General features: G+C 34.5%; 1 protein-coding gene across 2 annotated transcripts in view; it reads right to left on the bottom strand.

The window, feature by feature from the left end:
* The window catches only part of RB195_026199 (uncharacterized protein), a gene marked incomplete at both ends in the record, with an annotated part of 29105 nt that extends 16031 nt beyond the window's left edge, over positions 1 to 13074 (bottom strand). Inside the window, 11 exons of one of the 2 annotated variants that reach the window (XM_064214648.1) lie at positions 693 to 834; positions 1941 to 2034; positions 8765 to 8880; positions 8934 to 9030; positions 9587 to 9701; positions 9766 to 9930; positions 9997 to 10136; positions 10207 to 10368; positions 10433 to 10583; positions 10641 to 10788; positions 13020 to 13074. In XM_064214648.1, the coding sequence (XP_064070529.1) occupies positions 693 to 834; positions 1941 to 2034; positions 8765 to 8880; positions 8934 to 9030; positions 9587 to 9701; positions 9766 to 9930; positions 9997 to 10136; positions 10207 to 10368; positions 10433 to 10583; positions 10641 to 10788; positions 13020 to 13074 (1385 nt within the window). Of the gene's footprint in view, positions 1 to 692; positions 835 to 1273; positions 1364 to 1940; positions 2035 to 8764; positions 8881 to 8933; positions 9031 to 9586; positions 9702 to 9765; positions 9931 to 9996; positions 10137 to 10206; positions 10369 to 10432; positions 10584 to 10640; positions 10789 to 13019 lie in introns of those variants that run through there. The other variant, XM_064214649.1, reaches the window with a different exon arrangement.
* Positions 13075 to 13352: the final 278 nt, after the last annotated feature.

The following is a 13352-nucleotide window of genomic DNA, read 5'->3' as shown; positions in this document are numbered from 1 at the left end:
ATCGAATTCAACTAAACATCTACAACCACGTTTATTTTCTTTAGCTTATTATCATTAAATCAAAATCTTAAAGCAATTTCTCGGGTCTAATCAAATAAAATTTACTTAGAATTTACATTTACTTTGAACGTTACTTAGAAAGAGGACTCTATCCTAGAATAAATCCACAATAACTTTTAAAAAAACATAGCACCTATATTAGAAAAACCTCATCTAACAGCAAAAAACATAACATATTTACTTTATTAATTATTATTACTATTATTATTATTTTATTTTTTTTTCAATTTGCTAGGCGTCTGAAACCCGTACCCCTATCGACAGATGAGTTTAGCTGATGATCAGCAAATTTTTAGAAAAAATCCTAATTACTAAATATCTTCCAAAAATTGACTCTGTCTATCCGTACGTACCGTTCATGGATTTCACTTGTAGAAGGAAGTAATCTACACGATTAAAATAGATTAAATGTGTCCGGCTTACCATACGAACCTCTTATGGATTTTACTTGTGGAAGAAGGTAATCTACAGTGAATAAAATAAATTAAATATGGTTACGACTCAATTTCTCCTTCGAAAACCATTAGTGTAGTTATGAGTTCGGAAAGATCCATGAATAACGGATAAATGGCGGAATTTGTTCCGTTCGGTAATCGGAGCATTCTTCTAACCACCTCAAATTTTTCGCTAACCTGTAGCTCTCAGGTGTGAGGTAGTCCGAACCGCAATTTGACGAGAATATCAGAGGAATTTCGATTAGTTGTCTAGGTGATGGTTGTTCCGAATCCGCACAAATTCCACTGTCCGTATCACTATCCTGTGGAGCGATCTCACCTTAAAATTTAAATCATCCCGAGGAGGAAACCAAAAAAAAAACTGTAGATGTTCAGCTTCAGAATTAGAAAAATGAAAAAAAAATAATGATGAGTAAAATCTGTAAATGAGTGTTTAGCAGGCTCTCAATGATTCTGGAACATATCCTAGCACATATAGGAACATTTGATGCGGTCTATTTTCAACAAGTGCAGGTTTTTTCATCTACGACTCGCCACTATACTCCCCCCTACTTGTTTCGGCTATTCACTACGCTTTCCACGATCTAATCCCAAAATTACCCTCACTGTACGCGGATCGTAACAATAGCCTCCTATCCGGATTCGTAACGAACTCCTCAAGTTTATGGGTAGATAAATTGAGAACATGAGAAACATAAAAGGGATTGTGGCTATTTGTAGCCAGAAGCAAAATAAATCCTTCAGAAAAAAAAAACTACCTTTGTAGTAAACCACATAGGATTGAAGGCAACATGCTCGGATGGCATGGATGGCAGTAAATGGGACAATTGTGGACACTTGGGTGGTCTCTTTTGGCGATCAATTGATCGATTTTTGATCTGCGGTCAAATTCTATGTGTGGCCTCAATCCCTAGATCCCCCGTATCCATGTATGACTAATTTAAAAGTAGCGGAAAACATTTTTTCGTGCAAAACCCTATTACTGTAATCTCTGAGATTAAGCTCTGTAGTATAAATGTGGATAGCCTTCCACAAAGAGTGATGTTCCTGAGATTATCGAAATTTTCCGTGATCTACAACGATCGAAGCGGTTCTTTGAACGTTTCGGGAAGAAAATGTGTGCTTTGCTCGATCCTTGCTCTTTGTGAGGCGGACGACGGAGGTCGGCGAATTCTGCGTATTCAACGATTTAATGCATTCGAAAAGCGTTAAATTCCAAACATCCTGGATCTGTATCGGTGCGATTATCCGATCCACATTTTTCGTTCGCATTCATTATCTACACGATTTCAATCTACTAATTGACATCTTACGGTATGTATATCCATGATCGTTTTATTCGATTTTATCTATACAAGTGGAAAGATCAGGAAGAGAGCTCAAAAAATTATCCAGGATTTTTTTTTGTTCTTTGTGAAAACTTACCGTGTTGATGTTGAGTATGAAGTTGTGTAGGATAACGAAAATTTTCTGATTTCAATAATGGAGAAGGTGGTCGACGTGACATTGCTCTATGGATCTAAACTACAGTAAATTTATCCAGAAAAAATAAAACACTGACATAAAAAGATGCGATAAAACGTTGAAAAACCATTGTAATATATTCGAATGTATGAACTTATGTGAAATTTGAGTAGGTTTTGAGGAAAATGAGCCACACACACACACGTGTACACGCGCATACCCACGTACATACTAGTTGTGCTAGCTTTTGGAGGGAACAATTGAGGGCGCTGCTGCCTCCCACATGAATACCCTCTTTCAATAACGCAAAATATGCTCCGAACTCAAACATCACAACAATACGCGCGTTTTTTTTTCTCCTTCTCACTCTTATAGAGTCCTTATAATTCCAGAAAAGCGTTTATGTGCTCCGAGCTGCTATACGATTTTTGTGGATAAATGATAGAAATTGATAGTATTTAAATAGACTTTTAATATTTTCTTGTAGTGAATAAATTTTATCAAAGTTTTTCCCGTTACATAGTTAGATAAATACTTAAGAACGAAAGTAACGGTGATTGTAGTAGGAGAAAATGCTTCGACTTCTTGTTGTAATGCAATTTCTGAAATGTTGTTATCAACGAATGTACGTAAGCTAGTTTTTGTCCATACTCACACATACATACATCCACACATCACAAGAACATTTCTCCGGATATTAAGATACATTTTATGGAAAGTACAAATGAATTCGTATACATTAAAGAACGCTTATGAAGGATTTGTAAAGTAGAATGAAACAGAATGAACGAAATTCTCGGAGAAAATCATAGGATAAATGAATGTGAACGAATAATTTATTGAATACAAGTAAAATATTTAGTGTGTTCAAAAATATGTAGTGCGAGAAATCCATGCAGCAATGATTACACACAATTGTTCTCGTATGTCTCCCTCTTTGAGCCCAAACAATACAGCGTAATGATGGGAGGAAAAAGGAACCTCGAAAAATTGTCCCTCGCCCCCTTACCCCTACCCCTCCCCCTCTCCCAACTATCAACACGGAACCACTTTTTTTTTCAGGACACTGCTACACTTCGTTTTTTTTCTCATTCAAATATGAGAAAGAATTTTCGTTGGTCGAGTTTTTTTGTTACTGATTAACACCTTGATATATATTCCTAACATATAAATGTATATATGTATATGTGAATATGAGCTAGTAAAGGCGAACAAACTAGATAACGCTCTCAAGAAATCCAGGAAATACATAGTTGTGCCAATTAGCATCCCCACCCCGTGTGTGTGTGTATGTGTGTGCTGCGCTTAGTTTTCTTCAGTGAGAACTCTCCGGCACATACGTAATCGGACACTCCTGAACGAGAAACCGCCATTCGCTATTTTGTGAAAATAAAAAGTAAAGTTTCAAAGTAGAGAGAGAAAAAAAAATTAATAATAATCCCTATCTATTGTTTCCTCCAACATCGAAAACATGAGGTTGTTACGTGAAAAATCGAGGATGAAGAAGTGTTGAAACGCTTGCCTGGACTCTAGGGAAAAATAACAGAGGACTTAGTGAAACGGCGCCATCAAAAATGCGGACATCGATAAGGGCTATGGATTTAAGAGGAAACATACGACGATAATAAAACATATTCACAAACAGGTTCCTACATTACATTCAAGGATTCGAAGATAAGATGAATGATGGATAAGATTATCGGATGAAAAGTAGCACGATAAGAAATTAATTTTAACGATGAAAAATCACAGGAAGCGGACGAGTTGTTCCGAGTTATTCGCATAAATACATTGTTCTTTTTGGAAATTTCCCGTTTTGAATTATATGAGCGAAGAGCGTCGAGGCATGCGTGGAGAAAAGGAGGGGTTTGAGATTGAGGTCACCTTCTCAAGGAGGTGAAATTGGTCACACGAATGCGAAATTTACGTGCGTAAGAGGTTGTCGCGCATAGAAAATGAGGCAGCAGCCACACGAAAAGGCCTACACGTTTGTCCTTCTGCACCTGTAGAAAAAAGAAAGAGAAAAAATCTAGTAATTCCTAAAATTTACAAAGAATCTGAATGTCTACACTATCCTAGTTCATGAACACATTGTTCCAACTAACGCTGCTTGATTAGAATGAAATCTACAGTAGCAACTTTAGTATAATAATTCCCCTGGACACGATTATCCTTGAAATGTGTGTGTTGAAGCGAATAAACAATGATTGTATTGATATTCTTGGAAAGAATGACGGAGAACAACTCGGCAAGTATCCCCTTAATGAAGCGATAATAAGGACAACGAGCTAGATGGATGAAGTGTTACGTCAGGAAAAATCCTGAAAAATCGTAGAATATTCCTCGGTTTGCCATTGTAGACAATAGAACAACAGCTTTTTAGTTGCCAAAAATATTCCTGAAAACTAACGGAAGACTTTGAAACCTGTTTCAGGATTTTTTGTTGAAGAAAAATGCAGGAAATATTGTGAACTTAGCCGCAGTGGCGGTTGATTACTAACTTAAATAAATAAATAAATAAATATTTCTTATTGTAAATTTAAATTGATTTCTACTAATTAATTACGAAGAGGTATAGAAATTTAATTAGTAAATTAATTAAGAAGAATAAGAAAAAAATATATGAAACCCAAGGTATTTGTGGAATAAATTGCTAAATTTTGAAAATAATTGTTACAGTCTTTAAACGTATTAATTAAGAAAGAAAAATAATTGACTACACCTCAATGAGGAACAATAACAAGACTGAAATCGCCTCCTCGAAATCGCCTTGACCCAAGACGATGACGATGGACGATATGTGAAGAGAATATGGAGGTAGGTGAACAATGGAGCTCATTTTCATTGCTACGAAGTAATCATATGCTTCAGAAAGCATGGAAAGAAAAGGGTATCCAGAAGATTCTCGAGCACACACACACGCACATATATATGTATATATTAGAATGAAAGCGTTCATGTGCAAATATTTTCTCAATATTGTACCTGAACATCAACAAAATATTCAAAAAAAAGAAACAAGGAGATATGAAGTTGAGTGCAAAGTTTTTTTTTTCTTCGTGCAAATTTTCACGACTAGAGCTTCGTTTTCAATTTGATTTGGTAGCGGGCTGAGCGGAATGTGTCGATTGCTGCCCTCTTTTCCTTTATTTCATTTGAGATAAAGCACAACAGATCTGTATGGATGTGGTCGGGGAAATAATCTTGTTTACGAGCAGGAGCACAACTTTTTTCAAAGAGTTTCTCTTAATTTCTTATCATTTTAGCGTGAAAAAAGAAGAGAAGCACGTTATTTATTTATTTATTTATTATATTTATTTATTCGACTAATGTTATTCTACTCTTTGAAGCTCAACTTTTTTCAAATAGTTCCCCTTGATTTCTTATTTTTTTTAATGTAAAAAGAAAAAAAAAGTACGTTATTCCTTCATTTATTTATTTACTTATTTATTTATTTATTTATTCGACTAATGTCAGCTCATGCTTTGAAGCTCAACTTTTTTCAAAGAGTTTCTCTTAATTTCTTATCACATTAATATGAAAAAAGAAAAGAAGTACGTTATTTATTTATTTATTTATTTATTCAACCAATATTATTGTTTATACTATAATTATTTAAGTAATAGTTAGTAATGTTATTTCAACTACCCGGATACTGCATAACAATCGCAACCGCACTTTTTTTTTCTCCTAAAGCTAATGCTAATCCTGAAAAAATCGTTTAAAATGTTATGGAAGGTAGAGATGATATGCCGGGCGTTCATCTCCAATATTTTCCATACTATTCACTAATCGAATATGTACGTAGAAGAAGTATTTTTTGAGGAAAAAAAATCACACATTAAATCCACCACATTTAAAATTCCACTCCTATAAAAAGTATCCAGAGAAACACGCAATCGTATGGATACCCGCCTAAGATATAACTATGTAGCTTCCAGGAACAAGCAAATAACTATCGGAATAATGTCGAAGCGCAATTTGTCGAATGTATTCGACGAATTTGTTCGTTTTTCACTAAATGAAATTTAAATGACTCTCTTTGTTGCGTGGTAGGTAAATTTAATTTGTACTTGTGCATGTGTAGTTTGCAATTTTGCCATTTCTCTCGGTATAGCTTGCAAAATTAGACTCGGAAAAAAAAGAGGAGAAAAAGCGAAAAAAATTTCTATATCATATTATATATTATATATATATTATCATATATATTCCTTTGGTATCGTTCTTTTTTTTTTCTCGAAAAAGCAGAGCACACATCTATATCCATATTATTCCTCAAACTCTAGGAATCCATGAAGAGATAATTTAGTGAGAAAAATTCATATATCGAGGCTAGAGAATTAGGCTAATGGAATCTTACCCCCCGAATCTCCCTCTAACTAACTTCACTATCGTAACACTTCTATGAAAATGAACAACAAATTCCATAGAAAGGGTTTGCTTAAGGAAAGCGATTGAGGGTTAATTGTTAAATTTGTGGATATAATAAGTTACCATTCCCGAGAAAGAAGAAATCCTGAATAAAAATGTGTAAAACATGTGAAATTGAGTAGATGAGATATGCATAGTATATGTAGTGGAAAAACAATCATATTTCCATTTTCATTTAATATGCATAAAGCATATGCATGAAAAAGCACAACGTTAGGCTCAATAATAATGAGTATGAGCTATGAATCCATCCGTGGTTACTTTATTTAGTAATCCTGAAAACACTTTTTTAACGTCTTCATCTACCACTTCTCAAATGCATGATGCCGTACTCATTTCCCCCAGTTTTTTTTTCTCATCAAGAAATGAGAAACTGTGGAATGACATCATTTTAGTGAGGAAAACATCAACACCAAAAGATAATGATGAAGCAGGAAATAGAAAGCAAAAAATTCTGAATCCCTCTACTCATTTACTTTATTTTTCAAAAAAAAAACCCAGGCAATCCATGATGAGAGACACAATTTTAAAATTCCTTTTTTTTTGTTGTTGTGATTTTTGTAATTCTTGACTTCACAAATGTCGTCTTAGAAAAATCACATAATTAGAGATGTCATATCAGATTAAAAAAAAGTTGACATCTCCTCAGGGATTTGTATAAAGGTATGGTGATCAAAATAGAAATAAAAAAGTAAAATTATAAATTAATTTTTATTTTAATTTTAAAACAAAATGTAGGAGAATTTTAGATCAGCGGAGACAAAATAGTAGAATCATTCACAAAGAAATTTACCATAAGGAAAATTTTTTCGAAATATTTGAAGCATAAGACTCGGTCCGACGTTTCTTCCGTAATATTTCCGATTATTTTATAAACAATCAACAATGGAAACAATCAGTTGAGACACAGATATCAAATAAACAACTCCAATGATCAGACGGAAATGTAGAATGTATCAAGAACGTATCAAAAAAAAAATGTAGAATGTATCAGAAAAAAAAAATCAAATTATTGTCAAAATTTCATCATTAGCTATGTATCCATACGTAAATTTTCAATAATTTCTGCTCAATAATCGTATTTTATTCGATATTAACTAAAAACATTAGTTTTAATGTCATTTCGGATCGTAATTCATCGAAAAGTCGTTACGAAGGTGTTTCTCGATCTACTGATTGTTTTATTTTACCTAAAACGATTTATCCACTCTTTCTGAGGGAAAAAAGACTCATCGGTCCTCGCTACTGAGATGTCGACGTTAAACTAAATATACTAAAAAAAAATAGATTTTCAAAATATTACAAACGTTTGACAGCAGCCCATTGCTGTAAACCCTAAATAAATCCCTGGTTTAGATAATGAAAAAAACTGAAGCGAAAAGAAAGAATGAATGAATGAAAAATTTTCAATCGGTTCTCATGTTTTTAACATATCGGGAAATTCCGTGGATTTCTTCTATTTTTTGAACAAATTTTATGTGTTATCAACTTTATTACGAAATTAAATCACTGCTTTCATGTTATAGGAGATTTTCATAATAGGTATCCTGAAGCTTTTCAAGCACAAACTCTTCAAAAATCACTAAAAATTTAATTTCAACCAGTCACTAATCACGTACTCTCAAAAAGAATGACGTGGAAGTTTATTTCCGAATATTTCAGACAACGCATTTAATTCTATATTTAATTTTACATTAAATAGCATTGCAATGCTTCTGATTGAACACGAAAGTCCACCCAAAAATTTTTAAAATCCGAAATGCACCAATGTGTTGCGTGACGTGAAGCATCGAGTTGAATTCGATTTATGTGGCTTCACATTAAAAAAATTGACTATCAAAAATGAAGCGAAAAGCTAGCTAACACGGAAGGATAAAAGGATAAAGGATAAAATATCCAGCATTAATCAATCCGCTTCGGATTCGCTTGTTCACCCTATACAATGGTACAAATGAAAGCTTTAGTTGGCACTAGGACGATTTAGAACCATCAATCGATCGTTGAAGTCACAGCGGAACCTCTTAGCGATTGCGCTACACCAGCTCCGCCCTTAATGCGGAAACTAATGTGGAAAGGTTTCCGGAAGCGGTTGTTTTTCTTTCTTCCTATTGCTTAGATAGCTCAAAAATTGATTCGGTAATAACATGGATTTGCATAATATGTTTCCATTCCTTGAAATTACAGAAACTGGAAAACACGGATTACTCGGATAAAATTTGCAGAAACTGGCGAAAACTTACATGACATGAATATGATTTTTTGGAAAATGAATACATTAAAATTGAACGGAAGCAAACTGTTGCATGGAAAAATAAATAAATTTCAGCATTAGAAAAATTCATTTATTTCGCTACACGAGTTAAAGATGAATCCGGGAAAAGATCCTCGCTTTCTCGGACGGCTTCCTTTTCATCAATTATGCTAATACCAGGTTGATGTATTGTAGACACATTAGGTATCAGAATTGCATCTGAAACTCTGCGATAAACATTTCAAAAATGGTTGAGAGGTTCAATTGCAGACCGTTTTTTCCAATTTCGTAAGATCCTGAATCCATAAACTGTGATGTACGTCTGAATGAAATTCCCGAAAGTATTTCTGGACGGGAGAAAATCGAAATCTGGAATTTGGGCAGCACTTAATAACAACGTTCTTGTAGTCACATATCAACTACTAAAGTATTTATTTATTTACTTATTTATTTATTGGAAACACCTACAGGTGTGCCATAGAACAAAAACAGGATGGAACAGAGCTCTCTAGAATTTCGGCTAAATTTTGCACAGTTAAATTTAATTTTAGTTTTAATTTTCACATTTCAATATAAATGAGAGTTTTGTGAGTAAAGTAGTATTAATTTGAAGTGTTTGCGTGTATGGATACAACATTATACTAAGGATTACCATTTTCCTAAAATGTCGTAATCCAACGGAATATAGAATGCTAAGATAATCCACAAAGCATAAGAACAGATTGAGGATAAAGTAGATAATATTTTCGCATTACTAAGATTCTATGATAATTTACAAATCACCACAGAAATTCTGGAGGTTCTGGATCATCAAAACAACTTCAAAAGCCATCATTGTGTGACACTTACAACAAAATTCTGGTTTTGACAGAAGTAATTGGCTAATTTAACAATTATAAAAAATATCAATCCAGAAAAGTCTGACCGTGGTTCCCTCATAAACTTCTCTCTTGTACTGGAAATCACATAAAACAAAGGCAATCTGTGACGGTAACAATTTCATTGTCGGAGCGAAATGATCATCCATGAAATCAGACTCTCTAAATGACTATGATCCATGAAGATGATGAAAAACTCTGCGAGTTATCCACAAAACTGGCTTACCTCGAAGTACTTCTGTAACTGACAAAATTTGAAAGGGATCTCAACGATTTACTTCGAGTTATAGTAAGGTTAAAATCTGCAGGGAATTCTTTCGAATCCAAGCAAGGAAATAAATATCGTAGTCCTTTTCCGGCCGAATTATCCACGGCATACCATACACCATAGCTGAAAATCAATAAAATTTTTGTACACTGGCATAAATACATTGCTAGCATTCAAAATGATCCATACCGCTTATCACCACGTTCGGAAAGGTATGAAAACTTGCGTGGACCATTTTCAGGAGTGAATTTACCAGTAAATTTTAGAATAAACAAGTAGGGAACTTCAGTAGAGGTGTTAGTTGACAAAATGAACGTCTGTATCTCTGTCTGAAATGTTTAAATATGCTAAAAGTAAAAAAAAAAATAATTATGGCTGAAAAATTGTTCAGAAACTCACTACTTCGTCGTAAGCTCCTTTCCTTATGGATAATTCCTCTTTGGCGTTATTAAGACTATGTAAGGAAAAATCCGCAATCTGGATGTTGTTCCCGCTATAGAGGTGGATATATTTTGACTCACGGAGACTATTGAACACAATTTTGTTCTCGCCATAGAATGACTAAACAAAAATTTGAAAAATTCAACCAAAAACAAAAAAAATTAAATAATACATATACGCTTACCTTGCTCGATTTATTATATTCTGTATCGAATTGTAGTTGAATATCATAACGTTCAGGAACGTTCACATATGGTATCGAAAGTAGACCCAAATCTTCAGGAAGAGCATTTTTATTTAACAAAGCCACAAAAGCAATTATAGCGTATATTGTGCTAAATATATGTGAAAAAGTGACATTTCATAAATATCCAGAAAATTTCAAGACGTACCAGCACGAAACAGAAACTGCTATCCACGTGAAAAATACTCTTGATGAACAATGAAACGTTCGTTGTAGACTTTCTTTAACAGTTGGCATTCCATTGTCCTGGCGAACGACGGATAACGGGAGGAGTTCATGTTTTTGTTTACATTGCACTTGAAAATACGAAGTGTTTACCTGCTTATCGGATGAAGGAAAATGCGGAAATCATGTCCATACGAGATTTTGCGTAAAAGGAGAAATTATCCAAAGATTTTTACATAATCAGGTGACACCAGAGATAACGGTAATATTCTAGGTAGATCAGGAATTACGATCGATTTGGAAAAAAAAGTCGGAAATCAGAATTGATGTGGTTTATTTATCGGAATACATATCTCCCACATTATTCTTACTTACTAGTCTTCATCGGCAGTTTTTCACTCAATTGCCTCGAACGTCACTTAGTTAAAACCTACTTCCTCTATCAGACGAAAGCGGTTGTGAAAAAGTAAACAATTCCAAATTCAATTTTTAATTAACTTTAATTAGTTTTAAGTAAGATAAGTAACTGCTTCTTTCAAAAATAAGTGCACAAAATAATTCTTTGACTGTTCTGTTTTTAAAAAATTTAAAATATGGCGCATAAATGAGTTCTCTATCCTCGCCTCTCCTCATGAAAACACCTCCGAGATCGGCAAGATTTATTTTTACGGCGGCTGGGAATGCTTTACATCCAAAATAATTTGGAAGGAGTTTTTTTGATTACGTCACGTACCCGCATGAAAAGAGCCACTATACTTATTTGTATATCTAATAAAGGGGAGGCGTAGTACGGCTGGTAAGAGGTTCCTCTGTGGCTGTTTGATCGGTGGTTCGAATCCGCCCCAGTGCACACCAAGCCTTTCATCCCTCCGGGGTCGATAAATTGGTACCAGACTTGTCTGGGAGGATAAAAACACTGACTTGACATATTGGGTGGTCCCCGGAAGTCATTATATAGACGGGTTACGTTTGTAAACCTCAAAAGAATCTGGATTGAGGTGAACGAGGTGGCGCATCCCAAACGGATTGATTAACGTCAGACACTTCATCCTTTATCCTTTATATGTGATAAAAACAAAGCTCGAAACAAAACTATAAAAAAAGAAATTTTCCAGATTTTCCATGGAAACTTCCATGCGCATGTAAAAAAAACAATGTTTTCCGTTTTGTAGTCGTATACTTCTCTGAAACACTGGTTGTTATCCATGAAAATGAAACTCGTATCCTGGGCAATGTCATTAAATATGAAGCAAAGTAGAAGCGAACGGTAAGTATTACTTAGGTAAAGTACTAAAGTGTTATCAAAAGATTCATGGTAAAAACGCAACAAACAGTTTGCAGTGGTCACACTGAAAATATAGCAAAAAATTCGAAAATAATGGAAGATTTATTATTAACAATTGCCAAGTTACTAGTTCAATGAAACTTTACCGCCGGAGGGAACCAAGGAGAAACCTCAAAGCGAGGCAACCGCGCCGCTTCATCGCCGAACGATCTCGGCAACTTTGAGACTTAGGCAGGGACGATGGTTTGAGGAAGTTTATAAAACGATCCTCCAAAACCAGAAAAAAAATCCGAGCTGAAGGTTATTTCCGAGAGCACTTCTTCATTATGTAGATAATGGAACAGTTGGATCACTCATCCAAATTTCAGGAGAGTACAGGATGAATTTTAAATGAATCCGAGAGCTATCTACTCGGCTAAAATCTGCGCACTTTCGATCCATTACGGATAATTATACGGAGAACCCCTTATCATAGGAGTTGATCTGCTATTTTTTGGTTATATTCTTCTAAAAAAAAAGATAATTTAGGATTGTTTGAATAACTCTGGACATGATACCACTTCAATTAATTGCTCTCTGCTCAAATATGAATTTTTCAACGTAAGAACTGGTCTAACAGAGCGACGAGTCAACGATTGCGGTGCCTTAGATGTCACATTCCACAGAGGACTTTTCATTTCAAATAATAAATTGCGATTACTGTGTGTTATTACAATCATATTTCCTATTTTACTATTTCTCCTGTTTCAAAAACTCGTGAAATACAAAACATTTTTATTTTAATTGGTTATTAAATTTTCAATTTTTCAATTTAATTAATCTCCATCCATTAAATACCAAATCTTAATTTTGAAAAAAAGTGTTTATGTAAGGATCGAGTTATCCATTAAAGGGATGGGAATGATATAGAAAAAAAAGTAGGTTTGAAGAGTTCACAAAAATTTCAAATTTCTCACCCTCAATTTCTCACTAGTTCGAAAAAAAGCAAGGCTAATTTGATTGTTTTTCTTCAAAAATACCCAAAATGTCACAGTTTGTTAAAATTGCCTTTCGCAGACTGTGTGCCTTTTTTCTCACCGGAGATATGACTGATTCCATGGACGACGACCTGTGCACCACCGCATTCGCGCATAACTTTTTTCTCCGGGAAAAAGTTGTTATTACGCAATTGCTCTTTGCCCCTTTTGAAAATTTCGAATGATGATTGTTGTCGTTCAGTTCGAACATTATATGACATTTTCTTAGTTTTACTGACTTCCCCCCGTGTCTGCGTGTGTGTGTGTGTGTGTGTGTGTGTGTGTGACCTGCGTTTAGGGTTACAGGAGCGGTGAGCGTTCGTGACGACTGTATAGACGACCGTTGCGCCGCCCATTCCCTTTTAAACGACGATTTAAATCATCCTATTCAGCA

Source organism: Necator americanus, chromosome X, assembly GCF_031761385.1.
Source record: "Necator americanus strain Aroian chromosome X, whole genome shotgun sequence".
In the NCBI taxonomy this organism is placed as follows: Eukaryota; Metazoa; Nematoda; class Chromadorea; order Rhabditida; family Ancylostomatidae; genus Necator; species Necator americanus.
Note: the sequence above shows the minus strand (reverse complement) of the source record. Positions and strands in the feature narration are given on the sequence as shown.